The sequence below is a fragment of the Rhodotorula graminis genome, assembly GCF_001329695.1.
Source record: "Rhodotorula graminis WP1 unplaced genomic scaffold RHOBAscaffold_12, whole genome shotgun sequence".
Taxonomy (NCBI): Eukaryota; Fungi; Basidiomycota; class Microbotryomycetes; order Sporidiobolales; family Sporidiobolaceae; genus Rhodotorula; species Rhodotorula graminis.
The window spans coordinates 115,300-138,281 of NW_017264939.1; the positions used below are offsets into that span (position 1 = coordinate 115,300).

General features: G+C 67.5%; 11 protein-coding genes across 11 annotated transcripts; 5 read left to right on the plus strand and 6 right to left on the minus strand.

The window, feature by feature from the left end:
- Positions 1 to 454: 454 nt before the first annotated feature.
- Positions 455 to 3,112, plus strand: RHOBADRAFT_55231 (uncharacterized protein; the record flags this gene model as incomplete). Its single annotated transcript, XM_018417737.1, has 7 exons — positions 455 to 532; positions 751 to 990; positions 1,075 to 1,543; positions 1,623 to 1,917; positions 1,999 to 2,366; positions 2,493 to 2,568; positions 2,654 to 3,112. The coding sequence occupies 7 exons, from the start codon at positions 455 to 457 to the stop codon at positions 3,054 to 3,056; spliced, it is 1,929 nt and encodes a 642-aa protein (XP_018269033.1). The 3' UTR covers positions 3,057 to 3,112.
- An 83-nt stretch (positions 3,113 to 3,195) lies between these two features.
- RHOBADRAFT_46079 (uncharacterized protein) lies at positions 3,196 to 4,376 on the minus strand (the record flags this gene model as incomplete). The annotated part of the gene is made up of 5 exons (XM_018414716.1): positions 3,196 to 3,701; positions 3,766 to 3,800; positions 3,868 to 3,936; positions 4,005 to 4,096; positions 4,209 to 4,376. 5 exons carry the CDS (start codon positions 4,374 to 4,376, stop codon positions 3,196 to 3,198), a joined length of 870 nt encoding a protein of 289 aa, XP_018269034.1.
- Positions 4,377 to 4,815: 439 nt separating this feature from the next.
- Positions 4,816 to 7,213, plus strand: RHOBADRAFT_55233 (uncharacterized protein; the record flags this gene model as incomplete). Its single annotated transcript, XM_018417738.1, has 14 exons — positions 4,816 to 5,235; positions 5,302 to 5,339; positions 5,401 to 5,476; positions 5,548 to 5,653; positions 5,755 to 5,804; positions 5,871 to 5,955; positions 6,035 to 6,113; positions 6,180 to 6,203; positions 6,265 to 6,280; positions 6,348 to 6,380; positions 6,452 to 6,479; positions 6,545 to 6,627; positions 6,716 to 6,861; positions 6,932 to 7,213. 14 exons carry the CDS (start codon positions 4,816 to 4,818, stop codon positions 7,038 to 7,040), a joined length of 1,293 nt encoding a protein of 430 aa, XP_018269035.1. The 3' UTR covers positions 7,041 to 7,213.
- Positions 7,214 to 7,636: 423 nt separating this feature from the next.
- Positions 7,637 to 8,569, plus strand: RHOBADRAFT_55234 (uncharacterized protein; the record flags this gene model as incomplete). The annotated part of the gene is made up of 2 exons (XM_018417739.1): positions 7,637 to 7,795; positions 7,872 to 8,569. Coding segments are annotated over 2 exons (857 nt in total), but the record flags the coding sequence as incomplete, so codon positions are not given.
- A 222-nt stretch (positions 8,570 to 8,791) lies between these two features.
- RHOBADRAFT_55235 (uncharacterized protein) lies at positions 8,792 to 11,276 on the plus strand (the record flags this gene model as incomplete). The annotated part of the gene is made up of 5 exons (XM_018417740.1): positions 8,792 to 9,961; positions 10,031 to 10,071; positions 10,140 to 10,245; positions 10,308 to 11,085; positions 11,164 to 11,276. The coding sequence occupies 5 exons, from the start codon at positions 8,792 to 8,794 to the stop codon at positions 11,274 to 11,276; spliced, it is 2,208 nt and encodes a 735-aa protein (XP_018269037.1).
- A 275-nt stretch (positions 11,277 to 11,551) lies between these two features.
- On the minus strand, positions 11,552 to 12,216 carry RHOBADRAFT_46083 (uncharacterized protein; the record flags this gene model as incomplete). The annotated part of the gene is made up of 2 exons (XM_018414717.1): positions 11,552 to 12,099; positions 12,168 to 12,216. The coding sequence occupies 2 exons, from the start codon at positions 12,214 to 12,216 to the stop codon at positions 11,552 to 11,554; spliced, it is 597 nt and encodes a 198-aa protein (XP_018269038.1).
- Positions 12,217 to 12,606: 390 nt separating this feature from the next.
- Positions 12,607 to 13,631, minus strand: RHOBADRAFT_55236 (uncharacterized protein). Its single transcript, XM_018417741.1, has 6 exons — positions 13,489 to 13,631; positions 13,401 to 13,429; positions 13,268 to 13,340; positions 13,152 to 13,184; positions 12,813 to 13,051; positions 12,607 to 12,719 (listed from the first exon to the last, which is right to left on the minus strand). Exons 1-6 carry the CDS (start codon positions 13,577 to 13,579, stop codon positions 12,672 to 12,674), a joined length of 513 nt encoding a protein of 170 aa, XP_018269039.1. The 5' UTR covers positions 13,580 to 13,631; the 3' UTR covers positions 12,607 to 12,671.
- Positions 13,632 to 13,720: 89 nt separating this feature from the next.
- RHOBADRAFT_29206 (uncharacterized protein) lies at positions 13,721 to 15,733 on the plus strand. Its single transcript, XM_018412860.1, has 7 exons — positions 13,721 to 13,863; positions 14,104 to 14,277; positions 14,362 to 14,533; positions 14,609 to 14,787; positions 14,853 to 14,923; positions 14,995 to 15,539; positions 15,609 to 15,733. Exons 2-7 carry the CDS (start codon positions 14,157 to 14,159, stop codon positions 15,628 to 15,630), a joined length of 1,110 nt encoding a protein of 369 aa, XP_018269040.1. The 5' UTR covers positions 13,721 to 13,863; positions 14,104 to 14,156; the 3' UTR covers positions 15,631 to 15,733.
- Positions 15,734 to 15,760: 27 nt separating this feature from the next.
- Positions 15,761 to 17,655, minus strand: RHOBADRAFT_55238 (uncharacterized protein). The gene is made up of 8 exons (XM_018417742.1): positions 17,524 to 17,655; positions 17,322 to 17,467; positions 17,116 to 17,213; positions 16,978 to 17,044; positions 16,487 to 16,890; positions 16,271 to 16,402; positions 15,996 to 16,189; positions 15,761 to 15,892 (listed from the first exon to the last, which is right to left on the minus strand). The coding sequence occupies exons 1-8, from the start codon at positions 17,608 to 17,610 to the stop codon at positions 15,821 to 15,823; spliced, it is 1,200 nt and encodes a 399-aa protein (XP_018269041.1). The 5' UTR covers positions 17,611 to 17,655; the 3' UTR covers positions 15,761 to 15,820.
- Positions 17,656 to 17,981: 326 nt separating this feature from the next.
- Positions 17,982 to 19,459, minus strand: RHOBADRAFT_29212 (uncharacterized protein). Its single transcript, XM_018412861.1, has 6 exons — positions 19,399 to 19,459; positions 19,279 to 19,327; positions 19,038 to 19,211; positions 18,728 to 18,972; positions 18,565 to 18,653; positions 17,982 to 18,445 (listed from the first exon to the last, which is right to left on the minus strand). Exons 1-6 carry the CDS (start codon positions 19,433 to 19,435, stop codon positions 18,026 to 18,028), a joined length of 1,014 nt encoding a protein of 337 aa, XP_018269042.1. The 5' UTR covers positions 19,436 to 19,459; the 3' UTR covers positions 17,982 to 18,025.
- A 300-nt stretch (positions 19,460 to 19,759) lies between these two features.
- On the minus strand, positions 19,760 to 22,914 carry RHOBADRAFT_55240 (uncharacterized protein; the record flags this gene model as incomplete). The annotated part of the gene is made up of 10 exons (XM_018417743.1): positions 19,760 to 20,058; positions 20,137 to 20,290; positions 20,362 to 20,521; positions 20,602 to 20,708; positions 20,773 to 21,140; positions 21,205 to 21,570; positions 21,655 to 21,794; positions 21,861 to 21,987; positions 22,053 to 22,405; positions 22,476 to 22,914. The coding sequence occupies 10 exons, from the start codon at positions 22,912 to 22,914 to the stop codon at positions 19,813 to 19,815; spliced, it is 2,460 nt and encodes an 819-aa protein (XP_018269043.1). The 3' UTR covers positions 19,760 to 19,812.
- Positions 22,915 to 22,982: the final 68 nt, after the last annotated feature.

Sequence of the window (22,982 nt, forward strand, 5' to 3'; positions counted from 1 at the left end):
AGGTCCTCGTGGGCGTAGACGACGTCTTGTTGCGGTTGACCTTGCGGCGACTTGGTGTTGGTCGACGCGGCCCTCGAAATGGACCACGGTGGCCGTGCGGCGGCGAGGGGAGGAGGTCGGGATCGGGTCGAGGGCTGGAGGGACCAGGGGACGACGAGGCGGGGTGCGGTGGATGGTGCGAGTGGCCGTGCTCGTGCCCTGGTGGTGGCCGGGCCTGGTGCGAGGTGCGAGAGGGTGCGGCCGAGTGAGATGAGGGAGGGAGAGGGCGAGGTGAGGGAGCAGCGGGCGCAGGGCCGGGTGCTGGCAGCTACTCGGTGGAGCATGGTGAGCTCGTCGAGGATGGCGTCGCACGCAGTCGGGCCCGTCGTCGGTGGTGGAGGAGAGCGAGAGCCTCATCTTCATCTCGTCCCTCCTCTCCTCTCCTCCTCCTCCTCGACTCTCGACTGGCCCCGGCATGGACGCCTTCAGGACCCTCACTGGCGGCTCCCGCTTCGACAAGAAGCGCTTCCACTCCGACATCACCCACTTTACCGTGAGCCCTCTGCCTCTCCCTCTGCACCGCCCGCTCGAGCTCACCTTCAACCCTCTCTCCCCCGCCCGTCGCTGAACAGGGCGCATCCGCCGACTCGGCACCTTCCACCTCGACCGGCCCCGACGAGCTCGACTTCTTCGCCCAGCCCGCCGCCAACAACCCCACCACCTCGACCGCCTCGACCAAGCAGTCCAAGGCCCAGGACAAGAAACCGCAAGCGCAAGCGCACCGCCGACCATGCCGCTCAACCCGTCGCCGTCGACTACCCGGCCCTCCTGCGCCACCACAAGATCAAGTACTCGGGCCTCGACCTCCCCAACCCGGTCGCCTCGCTCGACGACCTCGTCCACCGCGCACCCCACCGCGACTCGGCACTGCGCCTCGCCAGCCGCTGGACCGCCATGGGCATGAAGGACCCGACCGGCGTCCAGATGGCCGCTTGGGGCACCATGCTCGCCGTGCGTCCCCGCTCCCTCCCTCCCTCGTTCCTTCCCTCCTCGCGCCGTCCTCACTCTGACCCCCTCTCTCTCGCACCGACACAGGGCCGCGACATCCTCGCCTGTGCCCCGACGGGCTCGGGCAAGACCTACTCGTTCATCCTCCCCCTCCTCGCCCTCTTGCCGCCCTCGCCCCCTTCCTCGTCCTCTTCCACCATTCCGGCACCCGACGCCGCCGCCGCCGCCGCCGACGCCACAGCGCACACGCCGCTCCGCCCTCGCGCCGTCGTCATCGAGCCGACGCGCGAGCTCGCGATCCAGGTCCTGCGCGAGGCGCGCCGCCTCGCGGGCTCGACCGACGACGGCACCGACGAGTGGCACGTCGCCGTCCTCGGCGAGGAGGGTGTCGGCGCCGCGCCGCCGAAAAAGGCCAACAAGAAGGCGCGCAAGGAGGCCAAGCGCAAGGCCGAGGAGGACGAGGAGCGCAAGGCCAAGGGCGAGGCGGTTGACGTGGCGGTCGAGACAACGGACGAGACGGCGAGCAAGGAGGACAAGGCGTACACCGGGCCTGTCGGTGCGTCACTCTTCCACTTGTGCATCGCCCTGCGATTCGTGTGCGCGGCACACGCTCACCCTCGCTCGCGCGCCCGCAGACATCCTCATCACGACCCCGCTCCGGCTCGTGTTCGCGATCCAGTCGGGCGCCGTCTCGCTCTCGTCGACGCAGCACATCATCCTCGACGAGGCCGACAAGCTGTTCGAGCTCAACTTTCTCGAGCAGACGGACGAGATCCTCGCCGCGTGCGACAAGGGGCGCGACGTGGCTCGCGACGGCGAGGTGCGCAAGGGCATGTTCAGCGCGACCATGCCGAGCTCGGTCGAGGAGCTCGCCAAGGGCGTCATGGCCGGTGCGGGAGGCGGCATGGTGCGCGCCATCGTCGGGCACAAGTGCGTCCCCTCTCTCTCTCTCTTTCCTCTCCCCCTCTCCTTTCTCTCCGCCCAGGTCACTGACCCGCTCGTCACCCACAGGGAGGCCGCCACGTCGACGATCGACCAGTCGCTCCTGTTTGTCAACACCGAGGACCACAAGCTCCTGTCGCTGCGCGACCTCATCTCGGGCGGCACCTTTACGCCGCCGGTCCTCATCTTTGTCCAGTCGGTCACCCGGGCCAAGGAGCTCGCCAACGAGCTCGTGCTCGACGGCATCAACGCCGACGCGATCCACGCCGACCGGTCGCCCGCAGAGCGCGACGACGTCGTCGCACGGTTCGCGAGGGGCGACGTGTGGTGCTTGATCTGCACCGACGTCATGAGCCGCGGCGTCGACTTCAAGGGCGTCAAGCTCGTCATCAACTACGACTTTCCCCAGAGCGCCATGAGCTACATCCACCGCATCGGTGCGTTCGCCCGCCCTCCCTCTCCCTCTTCTCGTCGTCTCTCCCTCTCTCTCTCGGCCGTCGCCATTTCCGCGACTGACACTCTGCCCTTTCTCTCCTCCTCTCGATCCTCCTTTCCGTGGACAGGTCGCACTGGTCGTGCGGGCAAGCCTGGGCGCGCCGTCACCTTCTTCACCAAGGCCGACTCGGGCCACCTTAAGACGTGCGTCCCTCCCTCTCTCTCTCTCTCTCGTGCCCGCCGCCCTGTCGAAACCGCCAAACTGACCCCTCTCCTCGACGCCCCGCAGCATCGTCAACGTCATGCGCGCCTCTGGCTGCCCCGTCGCCGACTGGCTCCTCGCGCTCCCGAACCCGTCGCAGGACGCCAAGAAGGCGCTCCGGCTGCGGCCGATCGGGCGCAAGGACATCTCGCGCACGCAAGGGAGCGGCGCCGCCGAGCGCGACGACGCCGTCGAGGGCGAGGGCGAGCGCCGCGTCAAGCGCGAGAAGAGGGGGGCCAAGGTGAGGGTCATGGGCGGCAAGGAGGGCGTGTTCAAGAGGAGGAAGGAGGACGAGGGCGCCAAGGGCACGGGCAAGGGCAAGGGGGACAAGGGCGCCCAGGGCGCGTCGAGCGGGACGGCGGGCAAGAGCGCCGACAAGGAGGAGCGCCCGGGCAAGAAGGCCAAGCGCGAGGTCGCTCTCGACGAGTGAGGCTCCCGGTCCTTTCTCGCGCGCAGGTCATGGAGAATACGATGGTCATTAGCGGCACGCGGCCAGTGGAGAGAGGGCAAGGCTGCGCTACGCAAAGAGAGAAGGGAAAGGGATATCTCGCTCGACTCGTTGTCCCTCCTCACCTCCCGCCCGCACCTGCTGCACCCGCCGCTCCGGTCTCGCCCTTCTGGCTCGCTCCGCCCCAGCCGTAGAACTTGTTGGGCGGGGCCTGCATCGGCTGCTGCTGCTGCGGCGCCGGCGCCGGCGCCGTCGACGAGGTGGCCGCGCCCGCACCTGCTCCCGCTCCTGCGCCGACGCCCGTCGTGCGCTGCGGCGGCGGCGGCGCCGCTGCCGGCGTTGCGGTCCCGCTCGAGTCGTGCGACGCGACGGCGGCCGACTTTGCGCCGCCGACCTTCTCGCCCGTGCGGCGGTCGATCCTCCCGCCGGCGAGGGCCGCCTGGGCGAGCTCCTCCTCGTCGGCCGCGGTCGGTGCCGGTGCGCCGACGCCGCTCGAGGCCGACTTGGCGGCGCGGCGCACGAGAAAGTCTTCGAGGAGGGCCGCGTTGCGCGAGTTGGCCTTGAAGACGGCGAGGGCGAGGTCGCCGACGAGCGGGACGAGGCCGATGCCGAGGCCGACGAGCTGGTCTGCGCGCCATGAGATGGACGAGTCAGTCGAGGCAGGAGGAGGTAGGGGAGGGCGGGAGCGCACTGAAGAGCATGCGCTGGACGAGCGAGGCCGGGAGCCTGCGCGACGAAGGGACGAGGTGTCAGGCTCGGCGCATCGACGATGCTGGAGCGGGGGAAGGCTCACTCTGCCTGCTTGCACTTGGCGAGGACGAGCGAGTACCCGAGGAGGAACTGGGCAATGTCGCCGGCGCCGCTGCGAGTGCATGAGAGAGCGTCAGTGCGTGATCGAGGGGCCGGACGAGAGCGAGGAGGCGGACGCACGGGATGAGGCCTAGGACTGCGGTCCAGCCAAAGCGGAAGCCGCAGATCGAGAAGCCCTTGTCGAGGTAGTGGGCGCGCCGGCGAACGGAGCGCTGCGGGCAGAGAGGCGGGAGGACGAGGTGGGGGGAAGGCGAGGTCAGCGGCGCTCGCTTGAGGATCCGTGCCGCTCCACTCGGACGGGAACAGGGAAACGCGTGGACTCACCAGGACGCGCTCGTCGCGCTTGGAGAGGCCGGCGGGGAGGGGCCGCTTGCGCTTGCGCTGCTTGCCCCGCTGGTCGGTGTACTGCTCGTAGTGCGGGTCCTCGGGCTCGATGCCGGCGAGCTGGTTTGCGGCGTACTTGCGTCCGACCTTGCGGGCGATGAAGCTCATGGCGGTCGTGGGTGTGAGGAGGAGGACGGCGAGGTGGGAGGGTGACGTCGACGAGGTCGAGTGGAGAGCGTGGGCTCTTGCGCGAGTGGGTGGCGCGGTCGCGTGCGGTGCTAAGCGAGCTGGCAGGTAGCTGTCGGTGGCTCGAACGAGCACAGGAGCGGGGTGGTGGACAAGGGAGAGAGAGATGAGGGGCGCGCGGAAGTGATCGTCTGCTGCACCGCCCCTTTTCACGAAGACCGCCCGCAAGGGTGTGTGGTCGGACGAGCTGTTCTACGAAGACTATCCCGCCCTAACGCACTGGACAGAGCAGCTGTAGCGTGCCCGTGGCGCGAGATCGCTCATCGCACGTCGGATTTCACCTTTCCCTCGAGCTGTCCGCGCGGGTCAGTTTTAGCTCCTTGGCCGCTCTCCCTGCACACGCTCGACCAGCAGCACGACCATGGACCACGCCGGTGCAGCAGCCACGACCAGCCACCCGCTCGACGACGTGAGCAAGGGCAGCACCGACTCGCTCCCCACTCCGCCACGCTCGCCTCCGCTCGAGCATCAAGTCGCACACCTCTCGCACCTCGAGGCCGGCACCTCGCCCGCACCCGCAACCGCCCTCACGCCAGGCGCCAGCCCGGCCCTCGCCTCCACTCTCGGCTACTTCCCGGCCTTGTCGCCCACCACCTCGCACGACCCGCTGCTCCTGCGCGAGCGCGTACAGACCGACGAGCAGCTCACCGAGCTCCGCCGGCGCAAGAAGAAGGCCCACGGCTTCTACCGCGCCCAGAACGAGCAGATCGACAACCTCCTCAAGCACATCGACGACCACGTTCGCGAGGCCGAGGAGGACGAGGACAACAACCGTCTCGCCGTGCGTCCCCTCGCTCTCTCCTGGCGCTTGACCGCACGGCAAGCTCACCTCGTTGTCCTGTCGCAGATCAAGATCGCCATCTACGGCTCGCTCGCCGCAAACTGGTGCGTCTCCTGCCTCTCCCCCCCCCTCGACTCGACCCTGACGCTCATCCCCTGTCGACAGCGTCCTCGCGATTCTTCAGCTCTATGCCGCCATCTCGTCCCTCTCCCTGTCCATCTTTGGTACCGCCATCGACAGCGTGAGTTGCGTTCCGCCCCTCTCGCCCCCCCTCGCGCACGAGCTGACCCCGAGTGCGCCCACGTGCGACAGGTGTTCGACCCGGCCGCCAACCTGATCCTGTGGTGGTGCCACAAGAAGGCGCAGCGTGTCGACTACAAGCAGTACCCGGGCGGCGGCAGCAAGTTCGAGTCGATCGGTGCGTCGGCGTCGTCCTCCTTACTCGAGCGCAGGCTCCTCGCCCAGAGCTTGTCCTCGTGTCGGTCTGGAAGGCGGACACTGACCGTCGCCTCCACGCAGGCGACATCGTCTACTCGGGCATCATGGGCGCCGTCTCGCTCATCCTCGTCGTGCGTCGTGCCGCATCCTCGACCAGCCTAGGGAGACGAACCGCCTGATCCTTCTCTGTCTCACAGGCCTTCTCCGTTCAGGACCTCGCGAGGGGCGAGAGCGACAAGGAGCTCCATATCCCGGCCCTCATCGTCGTCGGCATCGCGTTCGGTGCGCCCGCTCGTTCCCCCTCCCTCGTCCCCCTCGCCCTGACCGCCGACTGACCGTCATTCGTCGTGCTCGCCCACAGCCACAAAGTTTGCCCTCTTTGCCTACTGCTACTCGATCCGCAGCAAGAACTCGCAGGTTCGAGTTCTCTGGGAGGACCAGTGCGTCCCCGCCGCCCTTCTCCGAGTGCGCGACCGAGCCGGCTCACCGTGTACCTTCCGCCACAGCCGCAACGACCTGTTCATCAACGGGTGCGTCTCCTCGACAGGTCTCCTCCTCTGCGACGATGGCCTGACCCTCTCCTGGTCGCAGATTCGGTCTCTTTACGGTGCCTCGTCAACTCGTCGACCGTGCTTCGTCGAGGATCCTGACTGACCTTGCTCATCCCGTCGCAGTCTGCCGCCGGCGCCAAGATCGCCTGGTTCATCGTGCGTCCCGTGTCCTCGTTCTCGTCCATCCTCGACGTCGTGAGCCTTACGCGTCGCCGTTCCCTTCGCAGGACCCGCTCGGCGCTCTCGTCATTTCCTGTGCGCCGCCTCTACTCTCTCTCTCTCCTTGTCCCTCGACGTGAGCTGACGAGCTGCCTACGCAGTTGTGCTCATCTTCACCTGGGGCTTCACGTGCGCGGGCCACTTCAAGCACCTTGCCGGCAAGGCTGCGCCCCGCGAGTTCCAGGTGCGCCCTCTCTCCCTCTCCTTCTCGCCGCCGGTCGTATCCCTCGTTCGTCTCTCTACATCGTCGACTGACCCTCGCCTGCCTGCAGAACCTCGTCACGTACAAGGCCATGACGTTCGCCGACCAGATCACGGCCATCGACAGCTGCGTCGCGTACCACAACGGGCCCAACTACACCGTCGAGGTCGACCTCGTCATGCACGCCGACACGACCCTGCGCGTCGCGCACGACGTGTGCGTCCCTCGCTCTTTCCTCTCGACGTCGTCGTCCTCCGAGACCTGACCGGACCTCACCCGCTCGCAGGTCCCAGGCCCTGCAGGACAAGCTCGAGGAGCTGCCCCAGGTCGACCGCGCATTCGTCCACGTCGACCACGAGACGAGCCACAAGCCTGAGCACCGCAAGACTAAGTAGATGCGCCTCGACCTCTCCTCCTCGTCCTCTCTCGACACGCCTCGCCTCGCCTCGCCCAGACACGCACAAGCGAGCCCACCTCCTCGCGTTACGACAGCCTGTAGATTAGACGACCTTATCGAGCCCGCAAGGGCACTCCTGTATCACTTGGCAATGCAGCCCTGTCCCTCCTCTCTGCGCCGTGCGAGCCAGCTCTCGCTCTCGCTCTGCCTCTGTCAGGGCTTGGACAAGCTTCGTTCCTCTCCCGAGATCAAGCCGGTCGCGTGCATGCGCTCGGCGAGTCAAAAGCAGCTCGTCGAGTTCTGTGCGACGGGGGCGCGAGCGAGGAGGAGACAAAGGTCGACTCGGCCAGGACCCGTCTTGGGAGCGGATAGAGCTGTAAAGACACTCGAGAGTCTGCCGAGCTACGGCCGAGCGGCACCCGTGCGTGTGTAGCCACAGCGAGCGCGAGAGTCTCGGTCGACGAGGAGGCCGTCCACCTTGGCTCCGGTCCCACCTCGCCTCCTCGCTCTGAGCGACCAGAGCAGCTTCCCGGCGTCTCTCGAGACCCTCCTTTATCCGCCGCTCGCCCTACCGCCTCGCCGCACGTCCACGCCATGGCTCTGCCAGCCCCCGCGTCTTCATCACCGACTCGTGCCCGCACCTCGTCAAGGACCGACAAGCGCGCGCTCCTCGATGCGCTCGCGGCGCAGCTCAAGCACGAAAAGGCGCAGGCCGAGCACTGGGCCGCCAAAATGGTCGAGGTCGAGGACCAGGTGCGTCTCCCCCCTCTCTCACTGCACCGCCTCCTCCTCCTCCCTCACTCTCGAGCTGACTCGTTTGCCCAAGCAGGTCCAGGCCCAGCACCGCGACTTCCTCGACACGGAGGAGCGCCTCTCGCGCCAACGCGACCACAACGCGGCGACGATCGCCTCGCTCCGCCGCGACCTAGCCCGCGCTCGCCGTGCTCTCGAGGAGGCGCTCCACGTCGAGGCCGACGAGGCCGACGCCTACCTCGCGCTCCTCTCTGGCGCGGCAGGCGCACGCCAAGGTGCGCAGGACGGCATGGTGACGGCGAGCGAGGGCGGGTTCGAGAACGACTCGGACGACCACGACCGCGACTTGCGGCACCCGCACGCCGCCCGTCCGCCCTCGCCGCCATCGACGCGCACGAGCGAGCGCACGTCGTCGGGCGCCCGCACGATGCCGAGCGTCGACATCGTCCCGCCGCGCCCCGAGCGCCCGACCTCGCACATCGTCGGCCACCGCCTCCAGCAGCAGCAGCAGCACGCGCTCCCGCCCGGTGCTCGCTCGCCCGGCGCGAGGTCGACGTCGTCGGAGCTCGCGCTCGACCGCAGCGTGTGGCGCGACTCGCTCGACGAGCAGGGCGAGGGCGAGAGGCGCGCGATGCACCCCGAGCTCGCGCGCAACGGCGGGCGGTGGTCGAGGGTCTTTCCGGGACTGGTCAGGCGCAGGAGCAGCACGCAGACGAGGGCGTGAGGGGCGGCGAGAGGGCCCTCTTTCTCGTGTCTCTGTCTCTTTGCTCGTCGTCCACCCACCTCTTTCTCGAGCTTGGCTCTTGGTGTCACGTGTCCGGTTTCGCTCGAGCCTCTTCGTCCGACGTCCTCCCCGCGTCAGCCGGCTCAGGAGGTCGAGACGAGCGTCCGTGCCCCTGTCGGCCGCGGCCTCACCGCCGGAGAGGAGACACGATCGGCGGTCGCTCGCCGACGAGGTCTGGCTCTTTGCCCCGCTCGACTTTGCTTCTCGACACGATGGCGCCGCTTCCTGGGTCCATCTTCTCGAGCTGGACGCCCTCGCCGACGAGCTCTGCGTCAAGCCGCCGCCGCGCCTCCTCGGACCCGCCGCCTCAAGAAGCGACCACCCTCGGCCCTTTGTCCTCGCCGTCCTCGCCAACCTCTGCCCTCGACGAGCAGCACCTCGGCCGCACCCTGCACCCGACCTTCGACGCGCAACACAGCCGGTCGACACCCTCAGCAGCCGACGAGCACGCGCCTCGCTCGGTGTCCGACCATCCGCCGGCCTCGTCCCCGACCACGACGACGACGCCCACCTCCTCGTCCAGCTACCGCGACATGCCGTTCCCGTTCCTGCGCCGCGCCAACAGCGTCACGTCGCTCCCGGTCCTCCCTCCCGTCGTCGACTCGACCTCGTCCCTCTCCCTCTTCCCCTTCGCCAAGTCGCGCAAGCTCCTCGCCAACCCGGCCGCCGCCGCCTCGACGAGTGACCTCCCCTCCCTGTCCGCCTCGCCCTCGCCCTCGTTCGACACGCCGACCCGCCCTCGCTCGCCGACGCCGCTCTCGGCCCCGCCGGCTACAGCCGCCGCCGCGCCGACTCGCCCAGCTCGCGCCCTCGAGCGCGGCACGAGCGCCGCCATCGGGCCCAAGGCGGGCGCCAGGCTCCTCGCGAGCAAGGAGGCGCAACGCGCCGTGCGCGACGCCGAGCTCGTCGCGGCGACGGCCGCAGTCGGCGGCGACGAGTTGAGCATCCGCGAGCAGCTCGCGACCCCGGGCCAGCCGGTCGGCTCGTCGGCCGAGCGTCTCGTGCGTCGCGTGCCGGTCCCGGAGCTCGTCGACGGCGCCGAGCCGCAGTCGAGCCCGTCGCACGAGGACGCGACGCCTCGCCGCCGCCGACCGAGCCTTCCTCCCGCCGCCGACGACGGCCGCCGCCCGGTCGCGAGCGCTGTCACGTCCAAGGACAATGTCGTCTCGCCGACTCGCTCGTCTCGTCGTCCACCTGTCGCCGGGCTCAACAGCGGCGCCGAGCCGGGTCGTTCGACGGCGCCGAGGCAGCGCAGCTCGAGCACGGGCTCGACGTCGAGTTTGAGCAAGGACGCTGTCCTCGGCCAGCTCGCCGAGGCGGTAAGGCGCGAGAAGAAGAAGAGCGAGATGTACCAGCGCGAGTTTGAGCGAGGCGAACAAGAGGTGAGCCCCTTTCCTCCTCTCCTTCCTCCTCAGGCCGGACTGGTACTGATTCGTCAATCATGTCGACAGTTGTCCGAGATCGCCCTCAACCTCGACGTCCTCAAGGAGAAGTGCGTCTGGATCGTTCGCCTGTCCCTCCTGTCGTCCCCAAAACTGACAGGCCGACCTCCTCACGCAGGTTCGCCACCTCGCTCGCCCAGCAAGAGCAGGTCATCGCCAACCTCGAGACCGAGATCGACGAGCTCGAGTCGGAGCTTGAGCGCGCCAATGACCTTGACGAGGAGGTGCGTCCCGCCGTTCGCCGCCACTCGCTCGAGCCTCTCCTGACCTCGAGACTCGCCCGCAGGCTGCTCGCGAGTACCTCGACCTCCTCACGGCCTCTACTTCGATCGAGACGCTCAAGAGCAAGGCCCCCGTCGTTGGCGCGTTCGACCTCGACGCCCTGCGCTCGTCGGCCCCGCCAGGACCAGCCTCGGCCGGCGACTCGTCTGCCGCCGCCGACAAGCCTCGGCGCCTCCCGTTCACCTTCCGCCGTGGCCTCAGCCTCAAGCGTCGCGTCGACACGCACGTCGCCGCCTACGACACGGTCGCGAGCAATGCGCCGCTGCCCAAGCCGCCTCTGCGGCGCGCGTCGGTTCCTCCTCCCGCTTCGACCTCGACGCCGACCGACTCGAGCGGCGCCATCCCTCGCCGTCCGCGCAAGCTCAGCAAGTCGCGCACGACGCCGTCTATCCCGACCGTCGGCTCGCCCGCCGCCGCCGCCGGTTTTGCGCCGAGCGGTCGCCCGCCGCTCCCTCCTCCCGCGCCCGTCTTCCCCGCCGTCGCCTCTCCGACCCTCCCGACCAACGCTCGCCCTCGTCCACCGCGCGTGTCGCCTCCTCGCCTCGTGCAACCCGCACGCGCCGCACCGCCCGTCGCGGGCGTCTCGCGCTCGCGCCTCTTCGGCGGCTCGAGCCGCAGCCAGGCCCAGGGCAGCCTCACGGACGGCGAGCGCGAGGACGGCGGCGTCAAGGGCAAGGCCGACCCGTCGTCTCCGGTCTCGGCCGGGCGCGAGGGCGGCACGATGAGGGCGAGGAAGAGGACGAACAGCTTCAAGAAGGGCGTGCAGGGGACGATGAGAATGCGTGCGTCCCCTCTCTCTCTCCCCTTTCTCTCTCAGCCTCGTAAAGGCCCACTGCCTGACGCCTCGTCCCTCGACACAGTCTTTCCGGCGCACAACGCGACGAGGGCGGGCGGTCGCGCGTCGTCGCCGCCGGGCGAGAGCGTCCAGCAGTGGCTGCAGCGCGGTCGCGAGACGCAGGAGCTGCACCGATAGTGTAGAGGACGATATGCAGTGACAGTATGTGCCCAAGTCGTTGCTTGTCCCTCTCGAGAGCAAGCGAGAGAAGCTTTCGCTTTCGACCTTCTCAAGGCGACTGACGAGGAGAGAGAGAGAGGGTGCCCGGGCATATTGACAACAAGGTGCGCTTCGGTGCGCATACAGGTGGGGCTCGTGAAAAGGGGGAGGAGGGTCGTCAAGGAAAGGGAAAGGAAAGAGGGGAGAGAAGTTCTCGAGGGAAGCGCCAGCCGACGCCTCCTCGCGCCGCAGCGTCAGGTCCCGCCCGGCTCGTGTTCGTCCTTGCTCGCCTGCACCTGCCTGCCCACGAGCGCGACCGCGTCCATCCAGTTTGACAGCTCGCCTCCCATCGTGCTGGTCGTCAAGCCCGCCGTGGCCGCCGACGCTGCCAGGTGGCCCGGCGGCGCCGACGCGCGCTTGCGCTGCTGCGCCTCGCGGTCCCGCTGGTTGCCCTGCTCCTGCTGAGCTCTCGACGACAGGTTCGGGAGCGTCGCGACCGCGCTCGTCGAGCGGCGGACGAACATGGCCGGCCCTTTCGGGTGACGGGTCGGGAGGCGGCTGGGGGCCGATTTGGTCGCGTCGGGCGAGTCCTCGTCTGAGGGCGTTGACGGCGACGACGACGCGAGGGACGAGATGGTCGAGAAGAACGAGCCGACCGAGCCGTTCGGCGAGAAGAGGTGCGACAGGGTGCGGGCCGAGCCGAGAGGAGAGGACTGGCGCGACGAGCTGGACGACGACGATTCGGACGAGGGGACGACTTTGGTCAAGGTTGAAGAACGTTCCAGGCTCGTGGGCAGGTGTGCTGCAGAGAGGAGAAAGGTGAGCAAGGTCGAGGAAAGTCGAGGCGAGGAAGGAGAGGACGAGGCTCACTCTCCCACTCTGGCGGCGGCCGCCAAGGAGAAGGTGCTTGAAGGGCCATGCGAGATGCTCGAGGTAGACGTGCAGGAGCTTGAGGAAAAGCAGAGCAAAGAGGCGGAAAGTCGAGGCGGGCGAGCGGGGAGCAACATGACGGCCGCGCCCAGGTCCCGCTCCTTCGAGCGAGGCGTCACAGCGACGGTGAGCCACCTTTGGCCCGAGGGGGTCGTGGGAAGGAAGCGAGAGGCGCTCGTGTGCGTCTCGGGGCGCACGTCCGGGTCGACGCACTTGCCCGCGAGGCGAAAGATCGACGCACGGGCCAGCGACGGCGCGCCGACTCGACCTCGTCGGCCTCGACGGGCGACAGGCGCAGAATGAAAGCGCTCGGTCCGGGTGCACAGCTCGAGAGCCCGGAACGAGCCTCTGTACCGGCCCTTCCACATGCGCGCCGGCGAGGGCGGCGAGACGAGGCATTCCAGGCTCGAGCGCGACGGGTATACGTCCTCTGCGCGCCCTCGTTCAGCTCCAGATGGTCGCGTCAAAGTTCTCGACGAGGGCCGGGTCGTTCTGCGGGAGGGGGAGCACTTGGTCGTCGGCAGAGGATCTCATCGGGCGAGCCTCGTTCATAGACGAGGGCGACGATGAGGAAGAGGGACGCACCCTGTGCAGCGCCTGCCAGCCGGCGAACCCGTCTCGCAAGACGTACACCTGCTGCTGGTCGGCGCCGTCGGTGCGCTGCTGCTGGGCGAACGGGTTGGGCGAAAAGTCGGCGGGACGTGCGCTCGCTGACGCGCCGAGCGAGTCACCGACAGGACGAGGCCCAGGCTGGTGCTGCTGCTGAGCGTGCGCCTTGGACACCGCATCGGCATAGATCCGTGCGGCTTTCGGGCCCCGAACCTCTGCGGGCGCGAGAAGGCGAGGCGAATTCGCGGACGAGTCAGTAGTGGATCGCCCAAAAGGGGGCCGCGACAAGGAGGAGCGGGAGACGGGCGGACGCACGGCTCAAGGTGCAGTGGAAGATGACGGTGGGCACTGTGAGGGGCAATCAGGGGTGCATCTCGGCGCGTCAGGGCCATGGTCGAGGATACAGGACGGGCGAGAGGGTCGGGGCGCACCGTCTTTGAGCTGCTGGACGAGGTCTTGTACGCTCTGCTCTGTGCGCTGCTCACTCGGAGCCCGAATTGCGCCCTGCGGCAGGGCCCAAGAGTCAATTGTGCGCTCGCGCGGCGAGAAGAGGCGACGACGGACCGGAAGGTTGCCGCCGCGGTAGTCGTCGTCTGCGGGCGAGGGAGGGGGTCAGGCCTGTCGAGGATGGTGGTCGAGAGAGGGGACGGACCTCGCACATCGACGACGGCGTAGTCCTTGCCCTGCTGGCCTTTGCGGACAAGCTGCTCGAGCTGGTCGGCGTTGAGGAACTGGTAGTTCATCGGGTGCAGAAGCGCGAGGCGAGCGAGGCAGGGTGGGAGTGGCGAGCGAGAGGCACAGCTGGTCGCCGCCGAGCCGAGAGAGACCAGAGTCGGGCGAGGAGGAGAGGGGCAACCTCTCGTCTCGCTACACACCTCTGCTGCGCCCAGAGCCACGCCCAGTCGCTGCACACGCTACAGCACACCCCATCGCAGGCCCAACAACGCGCACCAGCACGCGCCATCGCCCCCGCACACCGCCGCCTCGTCGTCATCTCGCACTCGCTCTCGACCACCTCGACCACCTCGTCAGTCCCCTCTGCCACCCTGTTCACGATTCGCACGAGCAGCTTGAGAGGGCAATGCGGGTCATGGCGCGCCTCGAGGAGGAGTGGGCGACGAGGAGCCGCGCTGCGACCTGGGACGGGCGACGATGAGGCCACGAGGCGGCGGGGTCAGCCACCGAGCGCGAGCCTGCTGGAGCACGGCGCATCTCTCGAGCCAACTCTCTCGGTCGTCCACAAGGCGGCGCGCTCACCCTCCCCTAGCTTCCCCTCGCAGGTCCCTCTTCCGCTCGTTCCTCCCCCCACCCGAGCCTTTGATGGAGGCCCTCTTCTTCAACTCGCACTCGGGCTACCTCGAGGGCGTCCTGCGCGGCTTCAAGGCCGGCCTCCTCACCCAGGGCCAGTACTCGAACCTGACCCAGTGCGAGACCCTCGACGGTGAGCTCCCTTCCTTCTGCGACCCACCTTGTGCCACCTCGACCCTGACCCTGACCCTGACCTCGCCTCGCTCGCACCCCGCAGACTTCCGCATGCAGCTCACCGCCACCGACTACGGCAACTTCCTCGCCAACGAGACGCCCCCAATCTCGACGTCGACCATCGCCGAAAAGGCGACCCAGCGCCTCGTCGACGAGTTCAACTACATCCGCAGCAACGCCACCGGCGACCTCAAGAAGTTCCTCGAGTACATGACGTGCGCCCGCCTTTCTCCCCTCAGTCCCCTCGTCGCGAAAATGCGGCACCGACTGACCCTCTTGCCCGCGAGCAGGTACGCCTACATGATCGACAACGTGGTCCTCCTCATCTCGGGCACCCTGCACGAGCGCGACACGCACGACCTCCTCGAGCGGTGTCATCCGCTCGGCGTCTTTGAGACGATGCCGGCCCTGTGCGTTGCGACCAACGTCGAGGAGCTGTTCAACACCGTGCTTGTCGAGACGCCTCTAGGTGCGCCCTCTTTTCCTCTTTACTCGTCATCGAGCGCCCCTGACTCTCTGCTTCTCGGTCGACAGCGCCCTACTTCCGTGACTGCCTGTCGGCCCAAGACCTCGACGAGCTCAACATCGAGATCATCCGCAACACGGTGCGCCCTCGTCTCTCCTCCTTTCAGCCGAACTAGAGCGACATCCTGACACGCACACGTCTCTCCCGCAGCTGTACCGCTCGTACCTCGAGGACTTTCACGCGTTCGTCCTCTCGATCGGCGGCCCGACGGTCGAGGTCATGTCGCCCATCCTCAACTTTGAGGGGGACCGCCGGGCGCTCAACATTACGATCAACTCATTCGGCACGTCGCTGTCCAAGGAGCAGAGGGGCAAGCTTCTGCCCAAGCTCGGCCGCCTGTACCCCGAGGGCACCATGGCGCTCGCGCGCGCCGACGACGTCGACCAGGTCAAGGCCGTCCTCGACCCGATCCTCGAGTACCGGCCCTTCCTCGAGGGTCAGGGCTCATCGGGCGGTGGCGGCGGTGGGTCCGGCGGTGGCGCCGGGACCGGCGTCGACGGCGCCGGCGCAGGTGGCGCCGCCGCGAGCCTCGAGGACCACTTTTTCCAGCACGAGGTCTTCCTCAACAAGCTCGCCTTCATGCAGCAGTTCCAGATCGGCGTCTTTTACGCCTTCTTCAAGCTCAAGGAGCAGGAGATCCGCAGCTTGACCTGGATCGCCGAGTGCATCGCGCAGAACGCCAAGGACCGCATCAAGTGCGTCCTTTTCTCTCCCTCTCGTTCTCTCTTTGCCAGCGCCATACTTACCTCTCGCTCCCTCTGCAGCGACTACGTTCCGACGTTCTGAGCACCCTCGCACAGCTCGCGCCTGCCGTAGACCCTGCACTCGTCCCTCCTCTCTTGTACCTCGACTCGTTCGCCCTCTGCAGTTTCAGCCGTCATACCCTGTCTCGCGCTTTCTTCTACGAGTCGAGCGAGACGGGAAAGCTTTCGAGAGCTGTCCATTGCGCTCCAGCTCCTCCCGACGCGACGGCGAGCTACGGCGCCGGCGCCTCTCCCGCCTCGTCCCTCACCAAGCCCGCCTCCTTAAAGTCGGGCAACCATAACGCCTGCGTCGAGAGAGAGAGAGATGGTAGGTCAGTGAGAGGCTGACGAGGTACGCCGACAGAGAGAGAGAGAGAGAGAGAGAGAAAGAAAGAGAGAGCGACGCACAAGTTCCCTTCCCGCGCTCGCGAGCATGGCCGACTTGGGGTTGAACGCGACGCACCGCGCCGGGCCCGTCGCGTGGCCGTCGAGGCTCGCGACCGGGTGCAGCGTGCACATGTTGCTCGGCGGCGGGCGGTCGGCGGGCGTCTCGGCGGGAGGTGGCGCAAAGTCCCACACGTGGATGCGGCCGTCGATGGCGCCTGCGAGGGAGGAGCGACAATACGTCGTCAGGATCGCGACGAGGAGAGAGATCCGGCGAGAAGAGGGGAGAGAGGACGCACCGGCGACGATGTAGCGCGCGTCGGGCGACCACGACACCTCCTCGGACGAAAGGCCTGCGGCGGGCTCCATCGGGCGGTCATGCGGCTTCGTCACTGCTCGCTCGAGCCCAGTCGCGATCGAGTGTTCGGGAACTGCAGGAAGAGACTCACTCGAGTCAGTTCTCCTTGCACCGGCCGAAAAGGAAAGAGAAGGAGGAGGGAGAGTACGGGACGCACGCTCTAGTCGCGCCATGACGTTGCCGTCGAACGAGTCGAGGACGTAGTGCACGTCGCCGCTCGTCCCGACGAGCAGCCACTTGCCGTCATTGCTGAAGCGGACGCTCGTGTAGACGGGCGTCCTCGCGGGGAAGCTTCGGTCGCGCAGGATCGGGTCGTCGATGTGCGTCGTGAAGAACGGCTGCTTGTCAAAGTTCTTGACGTCGTACAGCATGACGGTCGACCGCAGGTTGAGCACGACGGCAAAGACGGCGCCGGTCGGGTCGTACGCGACGCACGGGTGGCCGGCCACGTTGAGCAGGCCTTGCGCCGACGCCGTGCGCAGGTCCCACATACGGACCGTGTCGTCGGTAGCGCCCGACAGGAACGTGTCGTCCAAGGGCGACATCTCCATCGAGACGACCCTGTGGGCGCGAGAGGGAGCCAAGGTCAGTCGAGAGGGTCGAGCGCAGGAAGGGCCGACACAGAGAGAGAGAGAACGAGGGGCGGACCTTTTCGTGTGGCCCTTGAAGTAACGAATGTAGCTCTTGTCCTCGAGCTTGCAGTAGCGGATGTCGTCTGCGGGCGTGCGAGAACCGTCAGCTGCGTCGTCGAGAGGAAGGGCAAGAACGAGCGGAAGAGGGACGGACCATTCTCCTTTGTGCTGGCGTGAATCATGGTGCTCTTGGTGTGCGTGAACCTTGCGAGATGCGCGCCGTACTTCTTCGAGGGAATCGACGTGACATGGCTGCGCGCGAAGCGGGCGGGGAGGTGGGGCAGGAGACGAGGTCAGGTCGACGGTCTCGGCGAGGACGAGGGTGGGAACTTGGGCGGATGCAGGGAGAAAGGGACGCACTGTCCAGTGCGGGCGTCAAAGAGCTGCATCTTCTCGTCCTCGGCGCTCGTGATGAGGTACCCGCCCGAGTCGTCGAAATCGAGCGAGGTGAAGCTCGTGTCCTTGGCGTTGTGGCCCTTGAAGACCTTGGACGGCTTGAACGAGCTCTGCGGTGCGCATGACTGTCAGTCCCGGCACGCTCGACGAGTGGGAGGAGACGCACGAGGATCTGCGGGGAGAGCACGACCGATGAAGGGAGACGAGTCGTAGACGGGCCCGCCGAGGTCGAGGCTGCGGCAGAGCCTTCCATAGCGTGCTTGTAGAGCTGTGCGGCTCGCAGCAGGCGAGTCGAGCGGTGTAGAGCGGCGAGAGGGCTCGCTTCATCTCGCTCGCCATCGCCGGCCTCGTCCTGCTCGCTCCACTAGACTGAGCTCCACCTTTGAGCTGCACGATGCGACCCAGGACATGCTATCAGGCGGCACAGCCGAGTCTTGCTCTCGCCCCGTCGCTACTCGCCTGCTCGGCTTCCTCAGCCTCGACCACTCGCGGTCGAGCGGCTCTCGCTCTCGCAAAGCTGCGGGTCGGTCGTCTGGACGATCGATATTACTCGTGTGTCTATGTACAAGCGCGATCCGGCGCAGAGCAGGACACGCCAACGCCCGCGCCGCTCGCTCAAGCTGCCCGCTCCTCCAGCTCCACCTCGCGCGCGCATGACGCCGGGGCGTCTAGTGCTTGAGCTCCTTCTCGACCTTGAGGATCTCGGCGAGCGTGTCCTTGACCGACTGCTCGAACGAGATCCACTTGAAGCCAAACGTCTTCTCGGCGAGCGACGCGTCGGTCGAGAAGTGGGGCGAGCCCTCCGAGACGGGCGCCTCGACGACGCGGTCCTTGAGCTCGGGGAACGACTTGCGCGCGATGGCGGCGATCTGGGTGTTGTCGAAGTGGAAGGCGATCGTGAGGAAGCGCTTGTCGGCGCCCTCGTCGGTCGTCGACGCGAGCACGTGCAGGTCGGCGATGTCGCGCACGTCGGTGCCGACGGGGAACGACGTGTCGGGAATCTTCTCGGCGTCGACGACGCCCCAGACGGCGCCCGACGACGTGTTGAGCGAGTCGAGCGACTCGATGACCTGCTGCGGAGGGCCGGTCTGCGAGAGGGGGCGAGAAGAGCCGGTCAGTCACGGAATGCGCGCAGAGGACTGGGGAATGGACACATCGCAGAAGAAGAGAGAAAGAGGGGAAGGGAAAGAGAGAGAGAGGGACGCACGATGAGGGGAGGGCAGATGGTCGAGAGGCGGAACTTGGTCTCGGGCTCCTTAGCAATCTTCCACGCCTCCTCTTCGGCGAGCTTCTTGCCTGCAGGAGCGCCAAGAGGTCAGGGAACGTGCTCGAACGGTCGAAAAAGACTGAGAACGAGGGAGAGGACGCACTCGCGCAGTAGACGTAAGTCGGGTTGTCGCTCTTCTTGGCCTCGTCCCACGTCGCCGGGTTCCAGTCCTCGTGCGAGAACGTGACGTCGGGCGACATGCGGTTGAAGTCGAGAACGGCGGCAAACGACGACGTGACGACGACGCGCTTGACCGACGACTCCTTCTGAGCGGCGCGAAGGGCGTGACGGGTGCCGTCGCGGGCCGGGATGAGCATGTCCTTCTCGTTGTCCTTGACGTCGTAGTGGCTGTGCGAGTAGCGAGAGTCAGCTCCCGTCGCCGTGCAGGTCATCGAGGACGCGGCGGGACTCACAAAGGCGAAGCGGTGTGAGCGAGGATCGTGACGCCCTTGATGGCCTCGTCGAACGCGCCCTCGGCGGCGATGTCCTTGACGATGGCCCACTCGAGCTTGCCCTGCTCGAACTGGTCGGCGTGCTTCTTCTCCCACTTCTGCGCCTTCTCGGACGAACGAGCCGTGCCGCGAACGCTGCGGGCGGGACGAGGCGAGGGTCAGCTCGGGTCGAGGCGCAGAGAGAAATGGAAGCTGTGCGCACCGGTAGCCCTTCTTGAGGTAGGCGAGGGTGACGGCGGTGCCGAGGAAGCCTGTGGAGCCGTCGCGCAAGGTGAGGGTTCGGCCTCACGAGAAAGGAGGAGCGAGAGGAGGCCAGACGCACCGGTAGTGCCAGAGACGAGGACGAGATCGGACGACATGATGGGTGTAGTGCGAAGTAGCGGGTGGTGGTGGTGAGAGAGGAAGGAAGAAGCGAGGGCAGCTCGCAGGCCGGAGAGCAGAGGCGATGACGAGGCGGCCGCTCGGCCGCGTGAGTGGAGGTTCCTCCACTCGTCCGACGTTCACGGTTGGCCGCACGCTGACAGCTCTCGCTGCCGCCGCTCGGCCTCTCGCTGGCTGCGACTGTCGCTTATGAGGACCTTCCGAAGCCCGACTTGGCGCAAAGTACTTTCGAGCGCGAGCGCCGGCCCGTCACAAGACGACCTCCTCTCTGCCGAGCCTCTCGCCGTGCGCAAACGCAGAGAGAGAGACCGAACGAACTATGCAGTGCGAGATAGAGTAGGAGGCAAGGAGAGGGCTATCGGAAAGCGACTCGACCCGGCGCGAAGAACCACCTCAGCTGGTCGTCCTCCTTCGTCGCCTCGAGGACGACGTCCCAGGCCGGACCGGCGTGCCCAAAGAGGACGGGCTTCTTGCGCCGCTTGGTCTCGAGGATCGTGCCGAGGATGCCGCGCAGGCGAGAGGTGAGGGTCGAGAGGGCGGACGAGTCGCCGAAGCGCAGCGAGGTGAAGAGGGAAGGGGTAAAGTTGGGAAGGAGAGCATCCTGCGGGTCGCGCAAAGAGTCAGTACGTCGCCTGCGCCTGAGAGACACGACGTGAGGGAAGGGAAAAGAGAGACGTACGCCTGCGTCGCCTGCGACCGGGACAAAGACGTGCGGCACCTGGCCGTCCGTCGCACCACCTCCACCATCTTGCTCGTCGGCGAGCGCGAGCAGGAAGCTCCACTCGTGCTTGACCTGCCCATGGTCGATGCACGTCGTCTCACTTGCGCTGAGCCTGCGAGGGAGGAACTCGTCAGGTCGCGACGAGAGAAAGGGGAAGCGGAGGGAAGGGAAACAGGGACGCACTCGTCGCCGCACGTGGGGCAGAACGCCCTCACCCAGTCCTCGAGACGATCCGGATAGAAGTCGATGACGCGGGCGCGGAAGCGGTACATGCCCTCGGCCTTGAGCGCGAGCGCCGACGAGATCGACTGCTGGGTGAGGCCGGTCGTATTCGAGAGCGAGGCTGTGTGACCGAGCCAGCGCCGGTCAGTCCCAAGTTCAAGAGAAGGAAGAGGAAGAACGAGAGAGAGAGAGAGGACGCACTGAGAGGATCTGCAGCTGCTGCCGTGAGAGGCTTCTCGTCGCCCGTCGCGCGCACGGACCCGCCGTCGCCTCCGCCGGCGAGAGAAGCCCAGTACGCCGTGCGTCGCCTGCTCGCGAGAGTATGTCAGTGAGGTGACTGCGCTAAGACCAGGAGGAACAAGGTGGACGCACTGCTTGAACGCCTCGTGCCACTCGCGCCCGAGGTCGACGCCGCTCCGGCACAGGGTCACGTCTCGCCGGTTCTCGTACTTGGGGTCCTCGACCATCGTCGCCTCGAGAAAGTCGTGCGCCGTCATCTTGGGGCGCACGTTGCGCAGGTGGACGAGGCGGCCGACGAGCTTGTCCTCGGACAGCGACAGGAGCGGGTCGTTCTGGTTGCCGAAGATCGAGACCTGGAACGTGACCTGGCCGGGCGTGCGCACCTCGGACGTGTCCGAGTAGGCGTACAGCTGGTCGTTGGTCGTGTAGTCGGTGATGAACAGCGAGCAGGCGTCGTGAGGCCCGACCGTGCCGCCGAACGGCTTGTAGAACTTGACGATCTGCGCGACGAGCATCCTCGTCAGGCGTGCGGCGCGCCGCAGATAGAGAGAACGGTGGACGCACCTCGCCCTGGATGTCGCAGAACGTGTCGGCGCACACCTCCTCGACGGTGACGAGCTTGCGACCGCCGTCGCCGCCTCGAGCAAAGGTCGCGCTCCTCGCCTTGGCGTCGACGGCGGGCGGGTTCGGCGGCGCGACGCCGCTGTCGGCCGCTTGGCGGACGAGCACGTCGTCGAGGAGCGCGTGCTTCCTCGCCCACCGGGCGATGTCGCGAGCGTACGACAGCTCGGCGTCGGTGAGCGACGCGCTGCGGCACGGCGGCGGCTTGAAGTTGCCGAGCTTGGTGCCGTCGAGGAGCCTTGCCGACGGGAGGACGAAGTAGTGGCCCTTGTCCTTGTAGGCGGTGAGCTTCTTGTTGTCCTTCTTCCACTGCGGCGGTCGAGGGACGGGTAAGCGATCCTCCTGGCGGCCAACAAGGCGACGGGAGAGAGAGAGAGAGAGCGAGAGGCGCACATTGAGGCCCTGGATCACGATTATGTCGCCATCTTGCACGACCGGGACGTCCTCCTCGCGCTTGCCGAAGTACTTGACCTCGGTCTTGAAGTTCGAGGTCGCCGTGGTCGGGTCGTGCAGGCCGAGGATGCAACCCCAATCTGCGTAGCTTGAGGATGTCAGGACACGCCCTCGGACAAGGGAGGAGAGAGTCGGACGAGGCGCACCTCGGCTGCCGCCTTCCACCCTCAAGGTCGGCCTCGCGACGACCGCCATGGCGATGATGTTGATGCCGCCACTGCTGCCGAGCGTCGGGAGCGTGTCGAGAGCCGTGTAGATGTAGTTGGTCGACGACTGCAAGGGCGTGCGGGATGTGAGCGTGCGCTGGCCGCCGCGCAAGAGAACGAGAGGGGACGGACCGACGACAGGCCCCAAGTCGTGCGCACCTCCCGGTTCTCGCGTTTCTTCTTCGTCTTGGGCTCGCCCGACGACGACCTCGACGACGACGCGACAGGTTGGCCGGCGCGAGTCGACGACTGGATGCTGCTCGGCGCCGTCGCCTCGCTCGGCGCCGCACCGCCGATCCACGGGCTGTGCGGGTTGCCGGTCGGGACGACGAGCTTGTCGCGGCTCGAGCCCGCGACAGGACGGGAGGGGAGGTTGTTGCGCTCGGCGAACGTCGGCTGGCGGGCTGGCGGAGGAGGCTCGACGACCTCGTCGTCCGAGAGCGAGTGGGCGAGCGGCTTGAGGCGATGCTTGGACCTCGCCTCGGCTGCGGCAGGGGGCTCAAAGTCAGCTTTGTGGTTTTCTTGAGCTGCACGAGGCAGGAGAACGGGGCGCACCGCGGTAGTCGAAGTCCTGGCCCTTGCCGGCCGAGCCTGGCTCGCCGACGACCCACCGGCCCTGGATCCCACGCTCGAACACGACCTTGAGCCGCCTGCCCTCGGGCACATCTGCAGCTGGCCCTCCCGCCCTGACCGGCACGAGCTCGACCCGCGCACACTCCCCCTCGCGCGCAAACAGGCGTACGCGCCCTCGGCCATTGAGCTGCGCGAGCTGCTCGGCGGCGTGCTGCGCCCATGCCCCGCGCAGCTCGACCTGGACCTTGAGCGGCTCGGCGGACGACCCTGGGGCGGCGGCCTGGGCGAGCGAGAGGGCGGCGGTGCGAGCCGACGACGAGAAGGGGCGGACCGAGACGACCTCGCCCTCGAGGGCGGCGGTGGGCGGGAGGGTGGTGCGAGGGGCGAGCGAGGCGAACGACACGCGCTCTGGCGGTGCCATCGGCCCGTGAGCGAGGGCGACGGCGTGTGGACGACGAGAGAGCGAGGCCTTTGTGGGGAGGCGGGCGC

Excerpts from the sequence above, each read along its gene's own strand:
- RHOBADRAFT_29206 (XM_018412860.1), top strand. The coding sequence starts at position 14,157 with ATGGAGGCCCTCTTCTTCAACTCGCACTCGGGCTACCTCGAGGGCGTC. Across the intron at positions 14,534-14,608 it reads AAGTTCCTCGAGTACATGAC|GTACGCCTACATGATCGACA; the intron begins GTGCGCCCGCCT and ends GCCCGCGAGCAG. Across the intron at positions 15,540-15,608 it reads AACGCCAAGGACCGCATCAA|CGACTACGTTCCGACGTTCT; the intron begins GTGCGTCCTTTT and ends CTCCCTCTGCAG.
- RHOBADRAFT_55236 (XM_018417741.1), bottom strand. The coding sequence starts at position 13,579 with ATGAACTACCAGTTCCTCAACGCCGACCAGCTCGAGCAGCTTGTCCGC. Across the intron at positions 13,430-13,488 it reads CGCCGTCGTCGATGTGCGAG|ACGACGACTACCGCGGCGGC; the intron begins GTCCGTCCCCTC and ends CCTCGCCCGCAG. Across the intron at positions 13,052-13,151 it reads CTTCCACTGCACCTTGAGCC|AGGTTCGGGGCCCGAAAGCC; the intron begins GTGCGTCCGCCC and ends TCGCGCCCGCAG.
- RHOBADRAFT_29212 (XM_018412861.1), bottom strand. The coding sequence starts at position 19,435 with ATGTCGTCCGATCTCGTCCTCGTCTCTGGCACTACCG. Across the intron at positions 19,328-19,398 it reads CCTCGTCTCTGGCACTACCG|GCTTCCTCGGCACCGCCGTC; the intron begins GTGCGTCTGGCC and ends ACGGCTCCACAG. Across the intron at positions 18,446-18,564 it reads CCATCTGCCCTCCCCTCATC|ACCGGCCCTCCGCAGCAGGT; the intron begins GTGCGTCCCTCT and ends CCCCTCTCGCAG.
- RHOBADRAFT_55238 (XM_018417742.1), bottom strand. The coding sequence starts at position 17,610 with ATGGAAGGCTCTGCCGCAGCCTCGACCTCGGCGGGCCCGTCTACGACT. Across the intron at positions 17,214-17,321 it reads TTTGACGCCCGCACTGGACA|CCATGTCACGTCGATTCCCT; the intron begins GTGCGTCCCTTT and ends CTTCGCGCGCAG. Across the intron at positions 16,190-16,270 it reads CGCGCGCTACATCGTCGCCG|GCGCCATCGACGGCCGCATC; the intron begins GTGCGTCCTCTC and ends CCTCCCTCGCAG.